At 52.7% G+C, this 27358-nt stretch overlaps 2 protein-coding genes and 1 non-coding gene across 10 annotated transcripts; 2 read left to right on the top strand and 1 right to left on the bottom strand.

The window, feature by feature from the left end:
* The first annotated feature begins 14 nt into the window (after positions 1–14).
* Positions 15–23652, top strand: CCDC61 (coiled-coil domain containing 61). 8 transcript variants are annotated; one of them, XM_023585499.2, is made up of 14 exons: positions 16–117; positions 6737–6895; positions 7099–7181; positions 9613–9770; positions 10839–10997; positions 20828–21038; positions 21122–21204; positions 21695–21864; positions 21956–22031; positions 22247–22389; positions 22461–22539; positions 22688–22742; positions 23183–23261; positions 23386–23652. In XM_023585499.2, exons 2-14 carry the CDS (start codon positions 6748–6750, stop codon positions 23481–23483), a joined length of 1542 nt encoding a protein of 513 aa, XP_023441267.2. In that variant the 5' UTR covers positions 16–117; positions 6737–6747; the 3' UTR covers positions 23484–23652. The 8 variants fall into 8 exon arrangements, with proteins under 8 accessions (XP_071065448.1, XP_071065449.1, XP_071065450.1 ...); XM_071209346.1 differs by having other exon boundaries at positions 23186–23261; XM_058280461.2 differs by lacking the exon at positions 16–117 and adding an exon at positions 3476–3606.
* LOC111761393 (small nucleolar RNA SNORA62/SNORA6 family) lies at positions 5212–5364 on the top strand. Its single transcript, XR_002794771.2, has one exon. It is a non-coding gene; the product is annotated as a small nucleolar RNA SNORA62/SNORA6 family (small nucleolar RNA).
* A 500-nt stretch (positions 23653–24152) lies between the features above and the next one.
* Positions 24153–27018, bottom strand: PGLYRP1 (peptidoglycan recognition protein 1). Its single transcript, XM_004481533.4, has 3 exons — positions 26651–27018; positions 24818–24939; positions 24153–24415 (listed from the first exon to the last, which is right to left on the bottom strand). The coding sequence occupies exons 1-3, from the start codon at positions 26926–26928 to the stop codon at positions 24237–24239; spliced, it is 579 nt and encodes a 192-aa protein (XP_004481590.1). The 5' UTR covers positions 26929–27018; the 3' UTR covers positions 24153–24236.
* Positions 27019–27358: the final 340 nt, after the last annotated feature.

The raw sequence follows: 27358 nt of genomic DNA on the forward strand, positions 1-27358 counted from the left end.
AATGGGACTTGACTGCCAGGAAGCTACGGCCAATCAGAAGCGAGAAGGCCCGATCCTGGGGCGGGGCTGGGGCTTCGGCAGTTGAACCGCTCGCGAGGAGGGGTGTCTGAGGAGAAGGTGAGAGGCGGTGAGGGTGGCGGGTGCGCAGGCTGGGGCGGCAGTCCCGAGGGCAGGGGGTGCTCTGTGGAGGGCGGGCAGCTGACTGGGCAGGCTTTAATGTAATGAGGGCTTGGGAGGTGGGGGGCTGTGTGGGAGGCTGGGGTGGTCTGTCTTTCGTAGGAGGGGGAACCTGTGAAGCAGGAAGGAGACCGCAGATGGTGGAATTCAGAGATGTCCTTGTCTCTAGGGTTGCGATTTAATGGGAGGTTCCAAGGGGGGGGGGATTAGAGTGCAATATGGAGGGGCGGGGCTCCCTGAGGAGTCATGCTTTGATTTGGGGGCGGCTGTTGGGTGGAGGGCGTGCGAGAGGCCTCTGCGCTCTGCGCTCGGGGGGAGGGCTGACGTGAGGCCGCCCGGGAGCAGGAGGTGACGGCCTGTGACACATGTCGCGTTTCCTGGGGGCTTACCGTGTCCCGGGCTCCTCACCCTGCGGAGGCTGAGTGTGGGCCCTGGCGCGGGCTGGCTTGCGTTGGAGTCGTGGTTCTCTTTCCGGCCCTGCCACGGGACAGCACAGTGGCTTTAGGCGAGTTTAACCCTTCTGTGCCTCAGTGTCATCCTCCGTACGATGACCTCAACTCTTCCTGTCTTTGCCACTCACCTGGTGGCACCAGCCAGTTTCTTGGCTTCAAATGCTCTTTACATGATGACAACACTCAAGCATGTGTCTCAAGCTCTGATCTTGCCCCTGAACTCCAGATTTGTGTAACCAACTTTTCTCTGCTTGGAAGTCCAGAGGTGTCCAGACTTAACCATGACCCAAATCAAACTTGTGATTTACTCCCCTTCCCCCCATCAACCTCCAAATCCAAGTCTTCCTCATCACAGTTGCTTGGCATTTCCATCCTTACAGTCCTCCAGGACCATAGCCTTGGGGTTGTCCGTCACTCTGACCCTTGACCCCCCTCACATCCAGTCCAGTCCAGCAGCACATCCTAGCAGGTTTACCTTCAGAACGCCTCCCCACGCCCTTGCTACGAATCCATTCATCCCAAGCCATCACCTCCTCCCTCTTGGACTTGGCAGTGGCTGCTTCATGTTGCTCCCTACCTCTGCTGACCTTGCCTCCCAGGGTCAGGAGGATCCTGTTAAAACAAAAGTCAGGCCGTGCTGCTCCTCTGCTCAGACCCTCTAAGGACCCCCACTCACCCAGCCCACCAGGCCCCCCACGGTTCAGATGGCCCCTCCCCCTGATCTCAGCTCCTGCCATGCCCCCTGGCCTGCCCCTTAAACAAAGCCGATTCATTCCCATCTCAGGACCTTTTTACCTGCTGTTTGCTCTGCTTGGATTACATTCCCCCCACCTCCTTCAGGGCTCTCTTCAGACTTCAACTCAACCGAGAACCTTGCTGAGCACCCAAGCCCTAGCTCCTCTCCCGGTCACTCTTACCCAGCTTTGTTTTTCTTTGTAACACTGCCACCTGACATAAATATTGTTGGTGTATTTCTACTGGACTTCTCAGCCCTTCCCTAGAGTGTTGGCTCCATGTGAACAGAGAACTCAGCACCCAGAGGAGTGCCTGGCACACAGGTGCCCCAAAGTGTCACTTCCAGTACTGCCACCATTGCCTCCATTTCTCAGGGGTTTCCCTGTGGGATGGGACAGGGTTGTTGAGTTGGGAGGGACTTGTGTCAGGTGATGGGGTCAGGATGGGGTCATCATAAACGGAGCAGATTGTGGTGTCCAGAAGGTCTTAGCTCTAGTCAATATGTGTGGGGGCTTCTATAAAATGCAAGATTCCTGGGTCCACACCTGGAGATTCTGATTCAGTAGGTTTGGAACCCTACCCAGGAGACTGCATTTCCTCAAGTGCCTCTGGTGATGCTGGTGAGCTGTGGCCCTCATTGTGAAAAACACTGTGAGACCAGTTCAGAGCTTGGACTGGAGGGAAACAGCTCTCGTCACCAAGCTCCTGTGTGCCTGGCCCTCTGCTGGGCAGGGCTGGAGACACTCGTGGTGACTGCAACAGTTCCTCACTCAGTTTGGGGTTCAAGGAGGGCTTCCTGCAGGAGGGGACTTAAGAGCTGAGCTAGCCCCAGTGTCTAGAATTCCCTTTCCCGCCATCCTCCATTGATTCACAAGCAGCCCTGATCTCTGCCAGGTCCAAGGTATTGACAGTACAAGAATGATTGAAATGGCTCGGTCTTCATAGACTCCTGGTCTGGGGGGTGGCTGACAATCATTAATTGCATGGATGGAAACAGCCGACTCAGTGCCAGGGAATGTACTAATTTAATTTCCACAACAATCCTGGGAGGGGCCAGAGAGACAAATGGTAGGTGGGAGAGCCAGGATCTGAACCCAGGAGTTCCCACCCTGCAGCGTGTGCCATGCTGAAGGCATGAAGCCAGGTTTGGGTTGGTACTGGGAATTCTGAGAGAGAGCAGGGGCAGGGGGTAGTCAAAGAAGGGCATATGGGTAATGAGTAGGGGACAAGCGTTGCAGGCCCTTGGTGCAGGATCCTAGACGTACCCCCTTTTCAGCTTCCAAAATGGGGATAGTTATGCCTACCGGAGAGCAGAATTAGGGTGGAGGGTCACTGGGATAAGAGGCATGCATGGGGGTGTCTAAGGGCAAAAGTGGGGGACAGTGAGGGATGGGGGACTGGGTTCTCCAGGGGACAATAAGGCTGTGCTGGGGACTATGGAGGTCTGGATTTTGGGGCATCCTAAAGGGCTTTTTTATGTCTGTACATTCCAAGGGGATATTGTATGTGTTGGGGGGGGAGGGGTTCTTTAAAATATTGTGGGCTGAAAGGGGAGGGGATTCTATCAAGCTCAAATTCATGCACATAGTGGGGAGGTAAGCTCGGCGTGGGGCTGAGAGGGGTCACCCGGGCCAGGTTGTGGGTGTGTGCGCACACGCACGTGCGCGCGGCAGGCACGCTGCGCTGGGGAGTCCAGCCAGGGCAAGGCCAGGCTGGAATAGGTGGTGAGGGGTGGGCTGCAGAGGGGTGGGGGCTGCCAGAGACGGTGATTGACCTGTGTCCGGTGGTGATGCGGATTTGTTTTTGGGGATCTGCGTGGAGGGTTCTCACTTCCCGCCCTGGGGTGAGGACTGGGAACGCAATTTGGTGGGAGGAGCCGGTGGCGGTGATGTAGCACTGAAAATGGGGACGGGGTCCCCGCAGTGAAAGGCCGAGAGGGCTGGCGGCTGGAAAATTGAGTGTGTGTGCGCGCGCGCGTGCTCGGTTCATGATATAATGAGATCTGAGAACTGGGCTCAGGCATGTGGGCCAAAATGGGGCGCCTGGACGTCCTCGCAGCAGGCCCGGGGTTGAGGTGGTGACGTCAGGGGTGGGCGGGGGCGGGGCCTCGGAGGCAGCCCTGGGATGGGGGCGGGGGTCGGGAGGCTGAGGCTGAGATAAGGAGCTGGGAGACACTTGGGACTGCAGGGAAGCCAGAGACCAAGATGAGCCCTTGGTCACAAAGCGTGGACAGAGGATGCAGGTAGAGGGACGCGGGCGGCCGAGGGGGGCGGTGTGCAGGGCCTGGGAAGTCCCAGATTGGCGGGAGGGGAGGTTGTGCACCGAGGAGTCTCCGCAGGGAAGAGGGGTGGAAATGTGTGTGCCGGGTTTACGGAGAATTGGGGCGGGAGCAGATTCCAGGTGAAAAATGGGGGTGGTGGAGTACAGACTGAAAGTGGGTTGTGTGTGGAGAAGAACCCTGAACAGCAAAGGGAAGAAAATAATGCGGGGAGACAGAATCCAGGTAGAATATGGGGGAGCCCGGGAGAAATGGGGGACTGGTGCAGGGAGAAGGGGAAGGCGGCCGCACCCTTCAATATGGAAATAAGGGACCTTGGGCGGGGGAGGGGAGCTGGTCTGAGCTGGTCTCGGGGAACGTAGCACAAGGGGACCAGACTGGACTATGAAGGGAAGGAGGTTCTGCACGAGGGAGGGGCGGGGCGGGGCCATCCCGAATGCCGGGGCAGCTGCGGAGCGAGTGCGGGGGAGCTGCGGCCCGGGCGCGCGGGCTGAGCGCAGGGCTGCGCGGTGTATGCCGTCAGCCATTGCCCGGCGCTCACGACTTGCCGGGAGAGGGGAGGTGGGGGGGGGGGGGGGGAGGCGGGCGAAATTTGTGGAGGGAAAGGAGCTGTGTGTGTAAGCAGCGGGCTGGCTTCGGTAGCCTACCGAGGGCCTTAAATCTGGGGGCTGAGAGGGCGGGGTGGGGCTAATGACGGCAGGCGGTGGTCTCTACTTGCGGGGTGAGAGGCGCCTGTGGGGGCGTGGCTAAGGGGAAGGGCAGGGCCCGGTGGGGGTGGGGCGGGGCGCGCCTCTTACCCCTTCGGTCTCTCACCCAGAGTTGGGTACCAGGAGTGGGGGCGGTGATGCTGCTCGGCTCTTAGGTGTTCCGCGGGGCGCGCCTGTCGCTTTGGTAACCGGGACTGCGCGATCGCCGATTGGCTGGCTCTCGGGGCCTGATTGGCGGGGCCTGCGCTGCCAGGCACGGCGTTGGGGGCGGAAGGATGAGGGATGTGAGGAAATGTGGGACGATTCATTGGTTTCTAGATCAGAAATTATTAATCCGGATCCCTGAAGGCCCTGAGAATGAAAGCACAATTGCATGAGTTTGTATTTTTGAGGAAAGGGTTCCCCAGTTTTCATCAGATCTTTTATTTTTATTTTTATTTTTTAGGAGGTACCAGGGATCGAACCTGGGACCTCGGAAATGGGAAGCAGGCACTCAAGCAGTGGGCACATCTGCTCCCTCATCAGATCTTTTAACCACTAGAGATCCCTCTCTAGTGCTTTAAAAGCTCGGGGCTAGAGATGGAAAGGTGCCTGTCAGGATGCCTTGGGAGCTCAGATGGTTGTCCCTGGCCTCTGAGAAAGTTCATCCCTGGATGGGTCCGGGGGCTATTCTGAGAGCCCCTGAAATTACTTGCAAATGTTGCAGGCCTATTCATATATTTGGGGAGGGTTCAAAGATTTCATTAAATTCTCAAAGCCTCAAGACTCCAAAAAGGTTAAAAATCACTGATCTAGTGTCAGGGCTTGTTTCCTTCCTCACAGTATTATGTTTTCCAAAATTAGACTTTAGGAAGGACTTCCAGGTGCACGTTGTTAGAACTTGGAGTTGAGGCCACTGGCTGGCTGATGAACTCTCAGGTGTAGGTAGTGTGCTACATGTGGGCAACTTTTTCCTTAACACCACAAGGGTCTCTGACCCAGTGAGTGGAATTTGATAGTGATCCTTGCTGCAAGTAAAATTTTAATGTAACAACATAATGATAATGATGAATACTTACCGTGCATCAGGCCTTGCTCAGTTCCTCCAAGATTTGTAACAGTATTAACTTGTTTAATTTTCACAACAGGCCAGGGAGGTGGGTGCTGTTACAGAGGCCTCCATTCACATCTCTGATCTCATTGCTAACCCCTCTCCCTTGCTCATTCTCTTCCCGCTGAATTCTTTGCTATTATTAACATGAACCAGGAATATGGCGGCTTTGAGCCTTTTCCTGACTGTCCCCTCTGCCTGGCCACTCTTCTCCCAGCTCTTCACATGTCACCCTCCCTCCATTCCTCCAGGCCTCTGCTCAGGGAGGCCTTCCCTGGCCACCCTAGCTAAAAGAACAAACCTCCCCCACCCTCTCAACACCCCTCTTCCCAAACACTTGACATTGTTATACACCTGTCTGTCTGCCCCAGCCGCAGGGCAGGGCCATAATCTGGCTTCTAATTGTATCTCCAGCACCCAGGACAGCATGTACTTTGCAGATGATGAATCTGGAACACAGAGAGGCTAAGGTACTTGCCCATGTGCACACAGCAGAACCTTGGATGTGAGCATTAGCAGCCTGGGGCTCCCGCTCTGAACCATCCCAGAATCCTGGGATGAGGCCTGAGGCCTGACTCTCTCTTTCAGTTCCTTGTAGAACTCACAGTGTGTACTAGCTCTGTTGGCTGAGGGAATGCACTTATCCTCAACAGTGGCCTAATTACTAAAATCATGCATTAATTCAGTGTAAAGGATTTCAGCATATCCTAGATAATATATGATGTAGCCCTGGCTGTTTCCTTGACTTGGAGCTCTTTCCCCAGATAGCCATGTGGTTCACTCCCTCACTTCCTTCAGGGAGGTCTCTGCCCAAATGTCCCCTCCTCAGAGAGGCTGCGCTGACCTACTTATTTAAAATTTCTGCCTTGTGCCACCCCAACACTCCCTGCCCCTCTTTTCAGCTTTACTTTTCTCCCTAAATGTTTGCTGAGTGAATAATAGTGAATATAAAATGGGTATAAAGATTAATAAAAGCTAATCATCAGTAGTATTCATTATTATTCCCTTGTTGATAATCAGTTATTCTATCAGCCAGCATGTATTATGCATAGGAGTGTGCTAGACAGAATTCTAAGTGTCTTTACGTGTATTATCCACCTTAATCCTCATGACAATTCTGAGGTGGTTACCTTGATTATACCCATTTTTTAGATGAGGAAACTGAGACACAGAGAGGCAAAGTCACTTCCCAAGGTGCACAGCTGATAAATGGTGACACCAGGAGATGAGACCTGGCCTCCCAGCTTCGGAGCTGGGCTCTCAGCCCTCCTGGTTCTTGGTCTCCTCCCCTTCTCAGCAACCCTGACCATGGACCAGCCGGCTGGCCTGCAGGTGGACTACGTCTTCCGGGGTGTGGAGCACGCCGTCCGGGTGGTGGTTTCTGGGCAAGTGCTAGAGCTGGAGGTGGAGGACCGGATGACGGCCGACCAGTGGCGGGGCGAGTTCGATGCCAGCTGTGAGTGTGCCTGCCTGGGGTGGGCTCCCCACTCTGCTCCCAGGGTTTGTTTCTCCCAGATGCCCTCCAAGGTGGGAAGGGGGTGCAGGGCTCCTCCCTCAGGCCCGAGGCCCCGGGGTCCGGGAGCATTGGTAAGCTTGGATCATTGCCCTTGGGGCTGGGCAAGTGATCAGCCCTCAGGAGGGACTTTTCTCCCCATCCAGTCATCGAAGATTTGACTCACAAGACAGGGAACTTCAAACAGTTCAGCATCTTCTGTAACATGCTGGAATCGGCCCTCACCCAGGTAGGGGCCAGGGCTGGGACCTGGGGGGTTCTGCCCCTGGATTCCTGGGGGGTAGATCCCCATCTGATGAATGCAAGGCCCTCTGCCCTCTCTTTCATTGAAAGGACAGGGCTATCTTTTTCATTTCTTCTTTCAGCATCTTATTTTAATTCTAATGATAGTTACTTTTATATAGAAAATCCAGCTCACAGAGAAGTTTAAAGAAGAAAGTTGAAACCACTCTGCTCCCTTTACTCACTCCTGTTAGCACTTTGGTGAAAATCACTTTAGACATTTTTCTATATATTTTCCTATTCATATACACACAATCATGGGTGTGTGTATTTGCAGATCTGCATTATATATGGTTGATAGCATATTTTCCAAGATATGCAACACATTTTTAAAAAATTAAGCAATATTTCATAAACATTTACTTACATCAGTGATTGTAGTTCTTCATTCTTTTCCCTTATTTATTTGATATTTGAGAAATATTTACTGAACACACAATGTACCACGTACTTTTGTAGGCACTGGGGATACAACAGTGAATAAAGAGACAAATCTCTGTCCTTGTGGAGCTGATGTACTAGTGGGGAGACAGGCAATTTAAAAAATGTAGGATTGACTGTCAGGTAGTTAAAAATATAAACAGGAAAAAAAGGAGTTCAAACAGGGTGGTGACAGGGATGCTATTTAGATAGCTGTGTATCATCTTTTAACTTTTTAAAAAATTTTAAATTTTGAAATGCTTTCAAACTTACAGGACAGTAACAAAAATAATATAAACCCCATCCAGAGAATTCCAGCATACCCCTAATCCCAGATTCACCAATTTTACCATTTTGCCACATTTGCTGTTTCTCTCTCCGTCCATCCATCCATCTAGCTGCCTATTTATTGGTCCATTTTCTGAACATTTGAGTGAGAAGGTGGTATACATCATGCTCCTTGAACACTTAATATTGCCATGTGCATTTCCTAAGAACAAGGATATCCACTTATGTAACCACTTTAAGCACAGTTATCAAGTTCAAGGCATTTAACAGACATAAAGCTTTTAGTCTATGTTCCAATTTTTCCATATCTTTCAATAATGTCCTTTTGAGCCTTTTCTCCTCCTTTATTAGATCTTATCCAAGATCATGTACTGCTTTTAATTATCATTGTCTCTTTTATTGCTCTGTTTTGTTTTTTTTTTTAATTTTGGGAAAATTTTTACAATATGAACTTTCCTACCTCAGCTTCTCCCAGGCATACCATTCAGTGGGATTAATCATATTCATAATGTTGGGGTGCCCTCACTAGCCTCCATTACCAAAACTTTCCCATCTCCCTCACAGAAACCCTATCCCCATTATGCATTAACTCCCCATTGCCCCTGTTCTCTGCCCCTGGCAACCTGTTCTCTGCCCCTGGCAACTTGTCTCCATGAGCTTGCACATCCTCTGATATTTTCTTTGTAGTTACCATGGGGCTTATATTTAACATCCTAAATTTATAACAATCTTGTTTGTTTTGATACCAACTCAACTTCAATAATATACACAAACTTTGTTCCTGCGGCCCTCTGTCCTCCCACCTTTATGTAGTTCTTGGCACAGATTACATGTTTATATGTTACGAGACCCAAACCACTGATTTGTCGTTTCATTTTATGCATTCGCCTTTTAGATCCTGTAGGAAGAAAAAAGTAGTTACAAACCAAAAATAAAATAGTACTTGTATTTATATTTACTAATGTCGTTACCCTCATTGGAGATCTTTATTTCTTGGTGTGGCTTTGGTCAGTTGTCTAGTGTCCTTTCTTTCCAACCTGCAGAACTCCCTTTAGCATCTTGTAGGACTGGTCTAGTCGTGATGAACTCCCATAGCTTTTGTTTATTTGAGGATCCCTTAATCCCTCCCTCATTTTTGAAAGACAGTTTTGTCAGATACTGAATTGGTTGGCAATTTTTTTCCTGTCAGCACTGTAACCATGTCATCCCTTTTTCTTCTTGCCCCCATGGTTTCCAATGAGAAATGGGCATTTAATCTTATTGAGGCTTCCTTGTACCTGACACATTGGTTCTCTCTTGTGGCTTTCAGAATTCCCTACTTTGGCATTTGACAGTTTGATTATAATATGCTGTGTTGTGGGTCTAGTTGGGTTTATCCTGTTTTGAGTTTGTTGAGCATCTTGGATGTGTGTATTCCTGTCTTTCAGGGACCAGGGGTCTGCAGATAACATCTGGAGAACTGCAGTCCTAAGCTGTCCCTCATGGTTGCTCATTTCGGTTCTTTCCAGTCTCACCCTCTGATGATGTTCTTGTGCCAGCCCCTAAGTCAGGGCCATCCTGATCCTCTCCCAGCATCAGTGTAGGCGAGAAGGCAGCTGGGGGCCTGGGCTGTGTGCCCTGGGTGCTCCGTTTCAGGGCCTGTGGCAGCCCCTCCCCTCCTCTCCTGACAGAGCAGCGAGTCAGTCACCCTGGACCTGCTGACCTACACGGACCTGGAGTCCCTGCGGAACCGCAAGATGGGGGGCCGCCCGGGCCCCTTGGCCCCCAGATCAGCCCAGCTCAACTCGAAGCGCTACCTCATCCTCATCTACTCTGTGGAGTTTGACAGGTGAGGCAAGGGGCTGGCTGTGGGCCCAGACTAGGGGGCAGGGTGGAAGGGTGGAGAGGATGAGCTTAGACCTCGGAACGCCGGTACCCCAGACCAGGTGGGGATGTTGGTGAAGCCTTTGGCACCAGGGTTTCAGAGTTTGTAGCATTTAATATTGTGTTTGGCTCCAAGTAGCAGAATAGCCTGTTATTAGTGCCCTAAACAACAGTTTCTCTGTCTCACATAACCAGACGTCTAGCTCAGCAATTCCGTCGGGCACTCAGGCCCTCTCTGTTTTCCCTGCCTCTTCTGCCACCCTTAGTGTGTTGGCTTTTGGGCCTCTTCTCCTCATGGTCACAAAATGGCTGCATCTGTATCAAGGCAGGAGGAAGGGGAACAGGGTGGCGCTTGCCAATTGCATCTGCCCTTTTTATCAGGAAAACAAAAGCTTTCCCAAAAGCTCCTCAGTCCATTTCCCATAGCACTGATTGGTCAAAGTGGTCACATGGCCTTTCCTGGCTGTGAGGAAAGCTGGGAAAATGAATATCTGGCTTTACAGGCAGCGAAGGAGGAAGAGGTTGGGCATGGCTGTTGGGTAGGAGGGGGACAGTGCCTGCCACGTCTGTTACTAGCTCCTGGATTTTCTGGTGGGAAACTGCCAGTCCTCTATGAACATGACCTGCTGGGACATTAACCAAGCTGCCCTACCTTTCCCAGCCAAAGGGTGATCCCAGTTAGGCTGACCGGGGTCTCCCACAGCAGAACCTGAATTAGGATTGGGCTGCAAGTGACACGACACCACTGTTAAGTCCCACCAGCATGTGGGAAAGGGAGGCTAGTCCAGACTACATCAGAGCCTTCAGTCTTGGGGGTCAGAATTGTTGTATAAGAGGGTCTTGGGGGTGACCGGCCGGTGACAGCGTACGGGGGCAGGGAGGGGGTTGAAGCTGCTTTTAGAATTGAAGCACCTGGGTGTGCGAGGTCCTGGGGATTGTGTATTTTCACACACCAAGGCTCTCAGGGTCTGGTGGTTGCCGTCGGGTGGATTCTTGGCCTCTGAGATGCCGTGGTTCTAATCCCCCTCCTCAGGATTCACTACCCGCTGCCCCTCCCGTACCAGGGCAAGCCGGACCCCGTGGTCCTCCAGGGCATCATCCGCTCGCTGAAGGAGGAGCTGGGCCGCCTCCGAGGGCCGGACGGCCCCGACGCTCGGGACAGCAGCAGTGAGATCTGGCATCTGCGGGAGCAGTGAGTCCAGAAGGGGCAGGCGGCCAGGGGCGGGGGCCTGTGCGCAGCGCTGCCGGGAGGACGGCTGCCCCTCACCCACCACGCATCTATTCTGAGCCCTTGCTCTGTGCCTGGCCTGGTGCTAGGTCGTGCTGGGGATGCAGCGGTCACCGAGGCAGCCCTGGCTCTGTCTTCCTGGGACTCCCAGTTCAGAGGAGGAGACAGATGTGTCAGAGTGGCTCCGAGTGACGCCTCAGTGGACAGGGTTGGGGAGCCCAGAGCGGGGCGCCTGACCTGCCTGGTAAGGGAGGGGTGCTCTAGCATGAGCAAAGACAGCGTGGGAGGTTGAGCTCTGTCCCGCTACCCCTCCTTCCCGCGGGCCCCTTGTGAGCTGGCCGCCTCCCTGCCCGCCCAGCCCAGGGGGCAGATGGAGGGGAGTCGCCTGACCTCCCGAGCACCTCAGTGCCCACGGAGACAGGGTGAGGCAGGAAAGGGAGCCTGTGCTGCAGGGGCCGTAGCAGGAGCTCCAGGGGGGTGTCTTGGGGTGGGTCAGACGAAGGGGGTGGGGAAGAGTATCCTAGGCAGTGGGTACAGCATGTGCAGAGGCAGGAGTGGTGAGGACAAGGGAGCTGAAAGTGAAGTGAAGAAAGTGAAGGTGGCCGACTCTTGTTCTTTTTTTTTTTTTTTTTTTTTTTAAAGATTTATTTATTTATTTAATTCCCCCCCCCTCCCCTGGTTGTCTGTTCTTGGTGTCTATTTACTGCGTCTTGTTTCTTTGTCCGCTTCTGTTGTCGTCAGCGGCACGGGAAGTGTGGGCGGCGCCATTCCTGGGCAGGCTGCTCTTTCTTTTCACGCTGGGCGGCTTTCCTCACGGGCGCACTCCTTGCGCGTGGGGCTCCCCCACGCGGGGGACACCCTTGCGTGGCGTGGCACTCCTTGCGCGCATCAGCGCTGCGCATGGCCAGCTCCACACGGGTCAAGGAGGCCCGGGGTTTGAACCGCGGACCTCCCATATGGTAGACGGACGCCCTAACCACTGGGCCAAAGTCCGTTTCCCGACTCTTGTTCTTTTAGCACATTTATTGAGTGCCTGATGTATGCTTCAGGCTGTGGGGGAGCAGAATAAGGACTCATTCTTTACCTGGAAGAGTCTCGGCTCATCGAGGAGGACTAAAGATATTTTTAGAAATAATAATAATGCCATGTTATCCAACTTTTCCTGAGCTTTTAACTGTGCTAGGGACTCTGCTCGGTGCTTTATGATATAATTCATTTAATCCTCACGACCACCCATTTTATAGAGGAGGGAACTGAGGCCCAGAGAGGTTAAGGGACTTGCCCCAGGTCACACAGGCATCTTGAATCCAGACAGGCATCTTGCCCTGAGCCCCTGTTGTTTCCCTGCTGCCTACCCAGGGCTGAGCATGCAGTGCCGACACGGAGGACCAACCCTCTCCCCTCGGGAGTGGGAGCGTGTGGGGCTGGGGAGGCCTGCAGGTCTTCCGGGAGGACCTTGGCTGGGCCCTGCTGGCCAGGGGCCGGAAGGCAGGGGTGGGAAGGCCGCGATTGGGAAATCAGGGTTGGGTGGCCGGCATTGGGAGGCAGGACCAGCTTCACCTGCAGGGGTGTGGTTCCGAGGCTGGCCACAAGGGGACGCCCTCTGCCCTTCGGAAACAACTGCAGACTCCAGAGGGTGACTTGAGATGTCACAGCTGGTGGCGGCTCCTCACCCTCCTCCTTCCAACCCGGAGTTAGGGGGTTTGGGAAGACTCCAGCATCTTCATTCATTCATCCAGCATTTATCAAATTCATACTGTGTGACAGGCATACCACCTAGCACTAGTTTATGTTTACTGAATGCCTACTGTGTGCTACACATGGCCTAAGCCCTCTTTGTAGATTCCTACAACCTTCTCAGGCAGGTATTTTCATTTTTATCATCCCTATTCAAAAATAAGGTATCAGAGATGTTAAGTGAAAGCACCCAAGGTCACCCAGCTTGTAATAAGTGGAATAAAGAGTTGAATGCAGGCAGCCTGGCTGCAGAGACAGATGGAGACTCCGTCCTCAGGGGTAGGGGTCCAGACGGAAAACCCATCAGCACACCAATAAATGCCAGTTCCAGGTGGCTGGTGCCTGGAAGGAAAATGTAGGGAGCTAAGAGAGCAGAGAACATAGGGACATGACCTAGCCTGGCTTGGGGACAGGAAGACTTCCCCAAGAGGTGACATTTGAAGGATGAGTGCATCATTCCTGCCAGGAGGGAGGAGGGAGAGAGTGTGTTCCAGAAGGAGGGGGTTGCATTGGCAAAGGGTCCATTGCCAGGGCAGCCTGGCTGGGGCAACATGGGAAAGGGAGATGGGAGGGAGGAGGGGAGGAGTTGGCTAGGGGCTCAATGGGAAGCACCCTGGGGAGTGTGGGGAAACCATGGATTTTCTTTAATTAAAAAAACATATATATTATTTTTACAAACAAAATGCTTTATTAGGAAAAATTCCACATAAAAGTAGACTTTAGTATAATGCACAAGTTCTGGCTCCCAACACTCAGCTTCAATGGCTAGTCACTTTGCCCAACTGGTTTTATCTGCCCTCCTCTCATCCTCTGAGAAATAAATCCCAGACATTATATCTCACCTGTAAACACTTCAGTATGTATCTTTCACATATAATGAGATTTCAAAAACATAAGCACGATACTGTTATCATACCCAATAAAATTAACAAAAACTTAATGTCACAGTGCTTACATCCTTTTTTTTTTTAAGATTTATTTATTTCTCCCCACGCCCTTGTTGTTTCCACTTGCTGTATCTGTCTGTCTTCCTTGTTTCTTTAGGAGGCACCAGGAACTGAACCCAGGGCCTCCGATATGGGAGGGAGGCACCTAATCACTTGAGCCACCTCCATCCCCTGCTTTGTTGTGTCTCTCATTGTGTTTTTCTTTTTGCATCTCTTGTTGCGTCAGCTTGTTGCATCTGCTTGCTGTGCCTGTCCGTCGTGTCAGCTAGCTGTCTTGTTCATCCTTTTTTAGGAGGCACTGGGAACTTCTGCTTCCTACTTTGTTGTGTCTCTCATTATATTTTTCCTCTTGTTTCTCTTGTTGCATCAGCTTTCGTGCCTGCCTGTTGTGCCAGCTCGTTGTCTTCTTTAGGAGGCACCGGGAACTGAACCTGGGACCTCCCATGTGGTAGGTGGGAGCTCAATTGCTTGAGCCACATCTGTTCCCCAGTGCTTACATCTTTACACTTCTCTGATTATATCATGAATGTCTTTTTGTAATTAAGTTTTTTGAGTATTCAAACATGGCTACCTATTATATTGAATTGTTTCTTAAACCTTTTTTCATCTTTTACAGTCTCCCACTCCCCCCTGCTTTTTTTTTATTTAAAGATTTATTTCTCACCACCCCCTTTTTGTTTGCATTTGCTATGTCTATTTGTTGTGAGCTTGTCTTCTTTTCAGGAGGCACCGGGAACTGAACCCTGGACCTCCCATGTGGGAGGGAGGCACCTAATTGCTTGAGCCACCTCCCCTCCCTGCTTTGTTGTATCTCTCATTATGTTTTCCTCTGTGTCTCTTTTTACATCATCTTGTTGCATCAGCTTGCCACACCAGCCTGACAGGCCAGTTTGCTGTCTTGCTTGGCTTCTTTAGGAGGCACTGGGAACCGAACCTGGGACTTCCCATGTGGTAGGTGAGAGCTCAATTGCTTGAGCCACATCTGCTTCCCTCCCCCTGCTTTTTTATAACTCTACTAATTTCTGGAAGAAACCAGGTTGTTTGTCTTGTAGAGTTTCCCACAGCTTGGGTTTTGCCAAGTTTATTACTGTGATGTTTCCTGTGTCCCTTTGTCCCTGTATGTCCTGTGAAGTGCTCATTAAACCTGTAGGTTTAATTAAATCCCACTGCTCAGGCCGATCCTCAAACCCTACCCCATCTCTCCAGTGTCACTATTTTTTCAGTTTTTATCTTTCTTATTGTGAAATGCAGTACACATACAATGAAGACTGTAACATATAAATGCGTAGCTTAACAAATCACCATAAAGCCAACATCTGTGTAACAACCACCCAAACTAAGAACTCAAAAGCAGCCTTTTCCCAACAGCCTCCTCATGCCTTTCCTAGAAGAAACCCCTCCTTCCTCTTCTGTCTTTTATTTTGCCAGAGCTGGTGCCAAATACCACCCAATGATTGGCTTAAACAACAAGAATCTGTTGGCTCACAGTTTAGAGCAGGGGTTCTTGACAAGGGGTCAATGCGCTTGAATTGAAACTCAGACATTCTTGTGGGGATGTGATGGTGTGGGTGTGATACATTTATTAAATAATACACAGTATAGGGTGGGCTTAGTAAGGGGTCCATGGTTTTCACCTGACTGGCAAAGGGGTCCGTGGAACAAAAAAATTTTTAAGAACTGCTGGTTTAGAGACTTGAAGTCCAAAATCACGAAGTCCAAAATCAAGATGTCCGCAAGGCCCTGCTTTCTCCCGGCGTCGAGAGCGTTCTGGCACTCACCGTCCTCTGTTGCTCGGCCAACTCTCTCTCCTTGTATGTGCTCTTCTGGTTTCCGCTGACTTCTGGCTTCTGACTGTCCGAGTTGCCTCTTTTATAAGGTCTTCAGGCATGTGGATTAAGACCCACCCTGATTCGATTTGCTCACCTTAACTAACAATAACATCTTCCAAAAGTCCTGTTTACAAATGGTTTCACACCTACATGGACACAGATTACAAGCTCAACACCAAGATAACCAAGATAATTCTGCCAAATGCTCTGGTTCTCATTTTCTTGCCTTGTTTATGGGTTTACCACCAAACTATGCATCCTTAAACAATATAATTTAATTTGATCTCTTTTTATACTTAACATACATGGAATTATGTTGCACATACTTTTTTGTGTCTGGGTTAGTTTCCCAACAATTTTTTTTTTTTTAGGAGGTACCAGGTATTGAACCTGGGCCATCATACATGCAAAGCAGGTGCTTAACCACTGAGCTAACCCACTCCCCTTTGCCTAACATTTTTAAGGTTCATTTGTGCTGTCGAGCAGAGCTGTATGTAGTTGATTCATTTTCATTGCTGTGTATTATTCCATGGAAGGACTATTTACTCACCATTTACTTAAATACTATACTGTTGGTAATTTCCAGTTTTGGGTTATTACACGAAAGAAAAAGCTGCTTTGAACATGTATCTTTTTTTTAAAGGAGGTACTGGGGATTGAGCCCAGGATTTTGTACATGTGAAGCATGTGCTGAACCACTGAGCTACACCCGCTCTATGTGAACATGCTTCTTGATGTAAATGCTGATGCTTTTCTATGGTAGATACTCAGGAGTGAGAGTTGCTTTCCACAGGGTATCCTGTCTTTAAGCTCTCCCAGATAAAGTTAAAATTAGTGAGTGTAACACTTTGTGACATCTCTTGGAGGTCTTAATTCACATTTCCCTTATTACTAATGAGGTTGAACACCTTTTCTCCTGTAGAGTAGTCATTTGGATTTCCTCATTTGTGAGTTGCCTGTTCACATATTTTGTCTATTTTTCTTCCAGGTGTTCTTTATATAGTCTAGATGTGAACCTTTTGTCAATTTTATGTGTTTCAGGAAACTTCTCCCACTCTGTTACTGGCATTTTCACTGGCATTTGAGGAACAGAGGTTCTTCATTTTTAGGTGACCACGTTATAAATATCTTATCTTCAAAATCCTTTCCTCCCCATTGTCCTGAAGATATTTTCTTATGTTATATCTACAGTTCTTTTTGTTTTCCTTTTCACATTTAAGTCTACAAGCCAGCTGGAGTTCACTATTGTGTGAAGTAGGGGTCACTTCCTATTATTTCTCATCTGACTAGTCAATCATTCTAGTGCCGAAAGACTGTCCTTTCCCCACTGCTTAGCAGTTGCTGTTGATCATAAATTGGGTCCATGTGTAGGTGAGGTTCTGGCTTCTCTGTTCCTTTGGTTTATTTGTCTATTCTTGTGCTAGTACCACATTGTTTTAATTACTATAACTTTATAGTCTGATATTGAATAGAGCAATTCCTCCCAATTTTGTTTTGACCCTTTAAGAATGTCTTGGTTACTCCTGGTGATTTAAATTTCCATATACATTTTAGAATCAACAGGTGTTTCAATACTAGCGCACAAAACCTGTTGGAATTTTATTGGTATCGCACTGAATCTATAGACCACTTTAGGAAGAACTGACATCTTTATAAATAGTATTGCAATCTGTGAACACCGTATATCTCTGTATTTATTTAGGTCTTATTTCACATCTTAACAATATTGTTCCATCACCCTTTTTGTTATCTCCATCTTGGGATGCTTTTGTTAATGGTTCTTTTTTTCACTATAAAAATAAGTCATATAACAAGCAAACAAAGACAAAAAAATCATATTGGTATTTGCTTGATTGGTTTTGTATCTAGGAACTTCGGTCCGTCTTCTTATTATTTCTCCTAACTTCTCCTAATTCTTTTTGATTTTCAATGTTTAAATCATTCCAAATGATTATTTTGAAACAGCAAATGACTGTTTTGTTAATTCCTTCTCAATCCTTTTCCTTTATTTTTCTTGCCTTATTGAACTGGCTAGGACCTCAGTATATATATTTTCATTTTTTTTAAAGATTGATTTTTTATTCATTTCTCTTCCCTTCTTCCCCCAGTTGTCTGTTTTCTGTGTCCATTCACTGTGTGTTCTTCTGTGTCCTCTTGTATTGTCAGCGGCATGGGGAATCTGTGTCTCTTTTTGTTGCGTCACCTTGCTGTGTCAGCTCTCTGTGGTGTGGCGCTACTCCTGGGCAGGCTGCACTTTTTTCGCGCTGGGCAGCTCTCCTTATGGGGCGCACTCCTTGTGTGTGGGGCTCCTCTGTGTGGCAGGGCACTCCTTGCGCGCGGTAGCACTGCAAGTGGGCCAGCTTACCACACAGGCCAGGAAGCCCTGGGTATCGAACCCTGGACCTCCCATGTGGTAGGCGGATGCTCTATCCATTGAGCCAAATCTGCTTCCCAAGGACCGCAGTATAATTTTGAGAAGTTGTGGTAGTTGGCCTCCTTGTCTTGGTTTTGATTGCAGAGGGCAAATTTGCCAAAATGCAGGCATCTATTTTTTTTTAGATTTATTTTATTTATTTCTCTCCACCCCCTTGTTATTTTTCACTTGCTGTGTCTGTTCATTTTCCTTGTTTCTTTAGGAGGCACTGGGAGCTGAACCCGGGACCTCCGATGTGGGAGGGAAGTGCCTAATCATTTGAGCCACCTCCATTACTTGCTTTTGTTGTGTCTCATTATGTTTTTCCTCCCCATGTCTCTTGTTGCATCATCTTGTTGCATCAGCTCATCGTCCTCTTTAGGAGGCACTGGGAACTTCTGTTCCCTGCTTTGTTGTGGCTCTCATTATGTTTTTCTTCTTGTGTTTCTTGTTGTGTCAGGTTGCTGCACTTGCCTGTCATGCCAGCTTGCTGTCTTCTTTAGGAAGGAACACAGGATCGAAACTAGTGACCTCCCATGTGGTAGGTGGGAGCCCAGTCACCTGAGCCATATCTGCTTCCCTAGATTGTTTTTTCATTAGAGGTTAGTAAGTGGTAATGATGTTATTCTGTAATTTTTCCTCTTTTTGTTAGCTAGAATTTTTCAATAAAGAAAATTGTTCTCTTATCAACTGTTCATTTTCTCTGTGGTACATTTCCTACCAGAAAGCCATGATCAGTGTTTGATTCTTTCCTTTAACTTTTATCAGAATAATGAATTGGTCCCCTCACCATGTAGACCAGTGAGCTTTGTTTTGTTTTTTGTAGCATTATGAACCTGTGACTTTCAGCCTATTTGATGTTTCCAGTGGCTGCCATCATAAATCGCCACACCCTTGGTAGCTTAAAGCAATAGAAATTTATTCTCTCCCAGTTCTGGAGGCCAGAAGATTGAACTCAGTATCACTGTACTGGAATCAAGGTGTTGGCGGGGGTGACACTCCCTTCCGTGCGTCTTCCAGATTCTAGTGGCTACCAGCATTCCTTGGCATGCAGCCGTAGCGCTCCAGTCTCTACCTCTGGTCACATCATCTGCTCCTCCTCTGTGTCAACTCTCTCTGCTTCCCTCTTGCAAGGATTATAGTTAATCTCCCAATCTCAAGATTCTTAACTTAGTCATATCTACAAAGTACTTTTTTTGCCATGTGAGGAAGCATTCACAGGTTCCAAAGATTTAGGATGTAGATATCTCTTGGCGTGGGGCCAGGGGCATGATTCAGCCTACCACAGATATGTTTGATCCATCATTCATTGAAGTTACTATTCCTTTTGATGCTCTTTTCTCTGGCAAGTAGGAGCTGCCTCATGGTGGCTCCTATGTCCTTTCGACATGGCCTCAGTCATCTTTTATGGTTTCCTTACTTCTGGCCTGTCATATGCCTTAGACTTTTGTGTGTTTTTCCTGCCTCAGAACTGGTATAAGACATTTTTCTAGGGAGCTCTGGTTTCTTTTAGTGGGAAATGGTATTTAGAGACCTCAGTCTGGTCATTAGGGGTACTATTTGCCATTGAGTTGACATTGCTTTTAGGTCTTTTTAGTGGAAAGAGCCAAGAAGTAGATTCATTTTCAGAAAGAGAATAGTAAGCATGTACTTACTTGACCTCATTTTTGATTTTGTATGTCTTTTCACATGTTGAAAATCTTAGTTTCTAATGATAGTTAACATAATTACTTATTTTCTCTATCTTAAACCAATATACCAATACCAACATAATTACTACTAATAAGAGTACTGAATGAAGTTTAAGTTTTCTTTGCAGTTCTTTTTGTCTTTAGGCTGTATCTCACTTGCTAAAATAATCTTTTAGTTGCTTGACACTTTTTCTTCATTATGCCACCAACTCTGATAGAAGTAGGTCTGAGTCAGTTTCTTCTAAATTTTTAGGAATTGCTTTTGTTAAAATTTAATTTTTATTTTTATAAATTATTTTCATAACATTCAGAGAGGTCTGGTTTCTATCTGTTCCCTCTGCTTGGTTCCTCATTCCCCTCCAGGGAACCCATTTTCATGTTTTTGACATCCACCTACTATATATTTTTGATAATATGAACACATATGTAATGTGTAATTCCCCTTTTGTTTTACAAAAAGGGACATACTAAGCATACTGTTCATACTATTTCTGGTGCTATTATGTGACAAGATAGAGATTTTCCTCATTCCTTTTACAATTAGGTATATTCAATTGAGTGGATATGCCAGTGAGATTCAGCCAGTTCTCTATTGATGTGCATTGTGGTTATCTCCAGTCTTGCACTAGTCCAAATATGCTGCAGCGAATAGCCTAATATACACCATCTTGTCAAGGAAGAGTTTGGGGGGAGGGATGGGGCGGAGTGAGCTGATCGGATTTGCGTTTTGGAAAGAGCCCTCGGGTGAATGGAAGAGGGTGAGACTAGGCGGGGAGACCAGGTGGGGAGGCTGAGGCCGTACCTCAGGGCTGGGCTTTCTGGGTGTAGAGAAAGCAACAGACTGAAGACATATTTTGGAGTTAGAACAGACAGCTGTGTCCCCCTCTCCCACACCCCTTCCCCTTGGGGGAGGCTGGTGCGTGTGTGGTGGGGTCGTGTCCTCCCCGTGGGATGGCTGGGGCCACGTGGCCATAGACCTCCTGGGGTAGGCGGAGGAGGGAAAATGACACCGACTGTCTACCCCCGAGGCGCGGGGTTGATGGCACCGTGCCCCCGCCCCCCATTGCGGGGGTGATTGGGAATGATGGGGCCGTGCTCCTCCTTCGCGGGCGAGGCTAGGGGGGTAATGGGCCCGTGCCTCCCACCCCAGCTGGCTCTCCCGCCCCATTCCCCCCAGGGTGTCGCGCTTGACGTCTGAGAAGCGCGAGCTGGAAGTGCAGCTGGGCCGGGCGCGCGAGGAGGCGCTGGCCGGGCGGGCGGCGCGCCAGGAGGCCGAGGCGCTGCGCGGGCTCGTGCGCGACCTGGAGCTGGAGCTGCGGCAGGAGCGCGGCCTCGGGCACCGGGCGGCCGGCCGCCGCAGCCAGGAGTGCCGCCGCCTGGCCACGGAGGTGAGGGCCGGGCGCGCGCGGGGCGGCGCGGGGCGGCGCGCGGCCTGGGTCTCGACCTCTGCGCCCCTCTCGCCTCCCGGCAGCTCGAGGAGGTGAAGGCGTCGGAGCGGAGCCTGCGCGGCCGGCTGAAGGCGCTGCACTGCGAGCTGGCCCTGTACCGGCGGGGGTGAGGGCGCGCCGGGGGCAGGGGGGCGGGGCCTGGCGACTGCGGGGGCAGGGGGCGGGGCCTGAGCGGCTGGGCGGGGCCTGAGCGGCTGGGCGGGGACTCCGAAAGCCTGGGGCCAGCGGGCGGGGCCGGCAGGCGGGGGCGGGGCTTGTGCCCCTGGAAAGGCGGGGCTTGGGGTAGAGACCCCGCGGAAGGGCGCGCGGCGCGGAGCGGCAGGTGGGCTCAGGGTGGGGTCTGCTGGTATTGAGGACACCGGTGCCGGGAAATTGGAGGTTTCCGGGACGTAGAGGGAGACCTCACGAAGAAGGGCCAGTATAGGGTGTTAGGCTTAGAGGAGGTGACAGGCGGGTTTTTAGGGAGGGGTCTGTGGGCTCCAAGCGGCGCGGGGCCTCCCGGGAGGGCCCTGGGAGGTGGTGGGCTTCTCAGAGGATGGGGGACGCGCCTGGCGGTTGGCCGAACTGCCGGGAGGCTGATGGTTCTTAGTCCCCAGGAGGCGGGCTCCACCGGCGGTGCCACCCCCAGCCCGGGAGGACCGGGCTTCGTCGTCCCGGGAGCGCTCCACGTCGCGGGGCCGCGGCGCCACCCGCTCCTCGTCTCGGGAGAGCGTCCGGGGAGGCCGGGGCCGTGGCCGCCCTGCCCGCCCCTCGCCCTCGCCCACAGGTCTGCGCCCTGCCCGAGGAGGGGGCGGGCCGGGCCGGCGTGGCAGGGCGGCAATCCTGTGACTCGGGCCGCTCCCATCCCCCCGTCCTAGGTGGTCGCGCCCCCCGTTTCGACCCCACGGCCTTTGTGAAGGCCAAGGAGAAGAAGCAAAAAGAGATCAAGATGAAGTTAGTGCCCTTCTCCGTCCTGATCCCTGGACGGATCCCTCGTCCACACCTGTCCCCTGACCACCGCCTGCCCCTTCCTCGCTCTCGGGCCTGCCCCGCTTCTCGCCTGCCCTCGCTCCACTCCTGCCCTGCGCGCTTGCCCCTGCTTGCCCCTCCGTCCGCGCTGTGACTCCCGCCTCAGCCGGGCGCACGGCGGTGTACCTCCTCTTCCGCAGGCAGCAGCAGCAGCGGAACCGGCTGGGTAGCGGAGGCAGCGGGGACGGCCCGTCCGTCTCCTGGTCATGCCAGACCCGGCCCCCCGCCGCCGTGACTGGCCGAGGCGACGCAGCCAACCGCTCCCGAAACCGCAGCTCCTCGGGTAACTGGGCGGGAGCCCGGGCGGGCGGGCGCGGTGAGTGCGGGGAGCTCACGCCCTTCTCCTCCCTGCAGTGGACAGTTTCCGCAGCCGCTGCTCCTCTGCCAGCTCCTGCAGCGAGTGTGAAGATTTCTCGGAGTCGCTCGCCAGAGGGTAAAACTTGAGCAGGGGGAAAACAACCTCCAGTCTGTTTTGGGGGAGATTGGATGATGCGGGCGGGGGCCCTGGAAACCACAGAGGAGGGCGAGGTGGAGGTGCCAAAGACCCCTCCCCACTGGGCCTTGATGATCCCTCCTCCCAGCGTTCGCCGCCACCGGAAGGCGCCCAGCCCCAGCGCCTGGAGTGGGTCCAAGACGGTGAGAGTTTTTCCCCAGGCTTTGGAGGGGGTAGGGGCAGTCTGAAACCCGAGAAGCTGGAGCAGAGGCAGCTCTGAAATGCCTCTGGGAATAGAGTGTTTTGAGGCTTCCTGCATTGGAGGTGGGAATAGTGGGGGGCAGAAGATACTGGTTAACAATGTCTTAAAACAAGGCTCCCCTCCCAGTCACCTGTGTGACTCCAGGCAGTTACTTAGCCTCCCTGTGCTAAGTTTCTTTGTCAGGTAAATGGGGATGCTAATAGTAACCATCTTAGAGGGCTGTTGGGAAGATACAAGGAGGGTTTTGTGCATATGACAAGTGCCCAGTAGGTGTCAGCCTCTATTTTTTTCCTGAGGTCCATAGATTCGGAATTTCCAATGGGATTGGGTGGAGGTGGGCAGGAAAGAGGGAGGGTGCTTGACCTCCCCTGCCTCCCCCAGCAGCAGAAGTCCACCCCCCGGGAGCGCAGCCACCATCAGAGACACCTGGCCACTTCAGGGACCTGGGTCCCCATGAAAGGTGAGCCTGGGACCGCTCCCCTCAGTCCCAGAGCCTCCTGGGATGGCACTGCGCGCACTGGGCCCCGGGAGTCCTGGTAGTACCAGGTCCCTCAGAGCGTTCCACCCCACCCCCACACCCACAGAATACAGCTCGGACCACCAGGGGGCCGACATGGCCGAAATAGACGCGCGCCTGAAGGCCTTGCAGGAATACATGAACCGACTGGACACGCGGTCCTGACCGTGGAGGGGGCTTCTGCCCGTCCGTTGCCCGCCCCCCAGCCCAGGCCCCACATTCCTGGTGGTCCTGGGGTCTTGGGTCTGTGAGGCCCTGACCTGCCCCTCCCAGGCAATGCACGCTGGGAGGGAGGGTGTGTGCATTTTGTAAATAAACGTATTTACTCTTGGGACCCCTCAGCTTGTGCCTGAAGGGGAGGGGTGGGGTGGAGAAAAATGAGAATCTGGGGTTGGGGTGTAATTGGTACCAATCTCTACTTCTGAGTGTGTCTGTGACTGGGAGGCAGATTGGGGTTCAGGCTCATGGAAACTTATACACTCGAAAGCAGTGGTGTGATAATGAGCGGCCCGTCCCCAAAGGGGACCAAGCAGGCTGCACGAGGACGAGTTAGGCCAGAGAGTGGGGAAGTGGTGTCTTGCAGCACGGTGCACTGCACGGGAGGACCCCTGCTGCCACCCGTGACGTTTGGCTGCCTTGGTGCTGATTCCTGGGCTCTGACCGGAGGCCTCTGGGTTCTGAGCTGTGATGCTCTTTCTGAGCTGGGATCTCTGGGGTCTTGGTTCAGGGTTGGGGCCTCTGGGTTCTGAGCACCAGTGAGGACAGAATGCCCGGGGCTCTTGTGGGAGGGAGAGGAGAGGGGAGGCGTGTGGCAGCACCCAGTGGGGAACCCAGTTTGAGTTGCACCTTTATTGGAGGAGGAGACAGTGGGGTTTCAGGCTGTGGGGAGAGAGGAGAGAGGAGCTGATAAGCAGGGCCTCAGGCGCGGTAGTGCGGCCACTTCTGGATGATTTCGTAGAGCCGATCGCCAGGGGAGAGGGTCTGCTGCACGTCCCGGTGTCCTTTGACCTCGTAGTTGGGGCTCAGGGCGCCCTGAGCCACACCACAGGCCAGCAGGCTCTGGGCCGCCTGGATGGCCTGGGCTGGGGGCACCCGCTCTGGGGGAGACAGAGGCCAGCGTTAGGCTGCTGCATAGCAGTCATTGGGGGTGTGGTTACAATTGTGCGCCCCCTAGCGGTGACTGAACCTCTCTGGGCCTCAGTTTCCTCATCCGTGAAAGTAGAGGGTGATAGCCCTTACTCCCAGGGCTGGGGGAGGATAAAATCATTTACAGGCTCTGGCCCTGTAATTACTGCTTCTCCTTCCTCTGCCCCCAGGCCTGTGGGCCCCCCCAGAACTGAGTTTATCAAGCTCTGCTTAGGTGCTGTGGACTGGCCGCCGAACCTTTGCAGAGCTGAACTGATCCTCTCCCAGCCCTGCGTTGCATGTGGAGCCCGTTATCCCGAGGAGGAAATGAGGCCCCGCCAGCCCCTGCCCAGCCGGGCCGCCCGGTCACTCACCCATGTAGTTGCCCATGAAGGAGATGCCGATGGAGATGGGGTTCCAGGTGCGGCCTGTGTGGGCGCCCTTGGTGTTCCAGCCCCGGCCCTCATACACAAACCCGTCTTCTCCGATCAGGAAGCTTCCGGGGAGAGGGAGTTTGATGAGTCAGGGAGGACTTCCTGGGGGAGGCCCTCTCCCCCTCCTCCACCGCTCCTGCCACTCAAATGCAAGTTTTTTAACACCTTCTTGTCTCCTGGCCTTCCATAGCAGTGACGGGGCTGGAGCTCCCCGGGCATTTGTTGAATGGATGCGTCTAATTTAAACCTTGACCCCCACCACCAGGTGGGTGGGTATAGTTCAGAGTCCCATTTTACAGGTGAAGGAACTGAGGCTTGGAGAGCACGGGGTGTGACGACGTGACAAGGAAGGGGGATTCGGAACCTTAGACTCAGACTCTGAAGCCTCAACTCTGAGGACCAGACTCCAGGCTGCTAGTCTGCAGGTGGTTAGACCAGAAGCTGCAGCCCTCGGCTCCTCCTGGGAACACTCGGGATCAGAGCATCCACTCTTGGAAACAGAACCTTGAAGGAGGATCCTTGGACTTGAAATCTTGAGCCAGAAGAGCCGGGGACACCCTTGGTGGTCTCTGGACTTCTCCGAGAGGGGCCCTCAGATTCCCGGAATCCCCCCAGCCTGCTGAAGCAGTGCCTGGGGGCGGGTGCTTTGTAGTACGCTTTGCAGGTGGGCCGTCTGGGCCTTTCCCTCCCGCTGAGGGCACCCGTATGCTGGACCCCAGAGGCGGATCGAATCACCCTGTCCCTGCTTCTGCCCTCACCCCCTCCGGCTGGTCTCCCTCCAGCTACCAGCGGGGGCATCGTAAACCTCAGCCAGCTCCTGTCCCTCTGCTTAGAGCCTTCCCTGGCTCTCTTCACTCAGAGTCAGAGCCAGAGTCCCCCCTCCCCCCCTCCTCATTTCATATCACGTGCCCCTCTGTCCCTCAGCTGCGACTCGCTCACCCCAGCCGCGGAGCCTCCGCTCCTGCTGTACCCCCTGCTTCCTCCACTCTTTCCGCAGCTCCCCCACCCAGAGCCAACCCCCCAAACTCTCAGGGAGGCCTTCCCTCGATCCACCCTTAAAGAGGAGCCCGTGTGGGTCGGGCTCCAGCTTCTGAGGCCACCCTCGCACCCCACCTTGTTCCCTCCCAAATTCATCTAGTTGACTTTGCCCCTTTCTTCCTGCTGGTCTTTGAGCCCCCCTAGGGCTGGGTTCATACTGTTCATGGTTCTGTCCCCGTCCTAGGGTCTAGCATGGGACCTGGTCCATAGTAGGTGCCTAATAGCAACCCCCCATGCATTTTGGAGCTCCTATTGTATGCCAGGAAGTGCCCTAAGTGCTTTTTATGTATTGGCTCATGACTTTGCAGAGGAGGAAGATATAGCTGAGAGAGGGCGAGTGAGTGGCCCCAGGGCTCACAGCCAGCATAAGCCCGCTGGGCTCCCCACTGGGCTCCCCACGTCCAAGCAGCCTGCTTCTGCGCCTTCAGAGGCGGCAGGCGTTCTGAAAGGAGCCCAGTGCAGGGCACGGCTTCCTGCAGGTTAGGCAAAGCCTGCCCTTTCCTCCCGGGAGCAGAATCTGGATTTCAGCCCCCTTCCCTCCCTGCCCCCAACATGGCATTTTATGTTGCCTGCACCAGCCCAGCCCCACGTGGTGATCCCAGGAGAAACCAAGGCTGAGGGACCTGCCCAGGGTGTCACTAGGTGGCTCCAGAGCCAGTTCCAGCTGGAGCCTCCTGCGTGACCACCTTCCCCTCCGCCAGCCCTGCCGGGCGCCCCGAGCCCCTCCGCACTCACTTGTAGCCCACGTCGCACCAGCCCAGTGTCCGAGCGTGGTAGTGCTGCACGTTCCGGGCCTGCTGCTGGCACAGGGCCGGGGTGTTGCACGTTGCACCCGCCGTGTGGGACACCACCACGTAGCGCACGGGCAGCTTCAGCGACTGGGTGCACTTGGATGGCTGGGCCTTCCACTCGGTCCGGGACACGATGGGGGTGGAGCATTTCTCCACTGTGGCCGCCCCGAGCCCGAGGAGGGCGAGGAGGACCGAGGCGAGCAACACGCGGCGGCGGGCCATGGCGGGCAGGGCGCGCAGGGACGGCCAGGAGTGCGCAGCGGGCGGGCCGGCCTCCTTTATCTGCCAGGCAGGGCGGCCAGAAAGGGCTTGCCTCACGTCCCAGCGGAACTTCCTGGCTGGTTACACGGGACCCCAGACGCCCCTTCCTCCCCCGGGGGCGGGGGCGGGAACTGGATGTGGTTAGCCCAGCGGGGAGTGGGGGTGTGGAGGGGGCACAGGCCCCTGGGCACTTCGCCCTGTGGTTTCTGGAAGACCCAGGGCCTGGCTCCTGGCCCGCCATTGTCTGCCCTCAGTGGAGCCCTGGACCCCTCACCAGGAACTTACACGCGGAAGGGGAGAGGCCCGCGGCATGGGGACATCCCCTTCCTCCAGCCTTGACTGAGGTAACAAAGGTTCCCATTTTTAAAATATTTCTGCCAGGTCCAAGCTC

Source organism: Dasypus novemcinctus, chromosome 18, assembly GCF_030445035.2.
Source record: "Dasypus novemcinctus isolate mDasNov1 chromosome 18, mDasNov1.1.hap2, whole genome shotgun sequence".
NCBI lineage: Eukaryota > Metazoa > Chordata > Mammalia > Cingulata > Dasypodidae > Dasypus > Dasypus novemcinctus.

Coding starts and splice junctions, on each gene's coding strand:
- PGLYRP1 (XM_004481533.4), bottom strand. CDS start 26,928: ATGGCCCGCCGCCGCGTGTTGCTCGCCTCGGTCCTCCTCGCCCTCCTC. Junction 24,940..26,650: donor TGGTGCGACGTGGGCTACAA/GTGAGTGCGGAG, acceptor TCTCCCCGGAAG/CTTCCTGATCGGAGAAGACG. Junction 24,416..24,817: donor CTTCATGGGCAACTACATGG/GTGAGTGACCGG, acceptor TGTCTCCCCCAG/AGCGGGTGCCCCCAGCCCAG.
- CCDC61 (XM_023585499.2), top strand. CDS start 6,748: ATGGACCAGCCGGCTGGCCTGCAGGTGGACTACGTCTTCCGGGGTGTG. Junction 7,182..9,612: donor TGGAATCGGCCCTCACCCAG/GTAGGGGCCAGG, acceptor CTCTCCTGACAG/AGCAGCGAGTCAGTCACCCT. Junction 21,039..21,121: donor GCCGCCGCCTGGCCACGGAG/GTGAGGGCCGGG, acceptor GCCTCCCGGCAG/CTCGAGGAGGTGAAGGCGTC.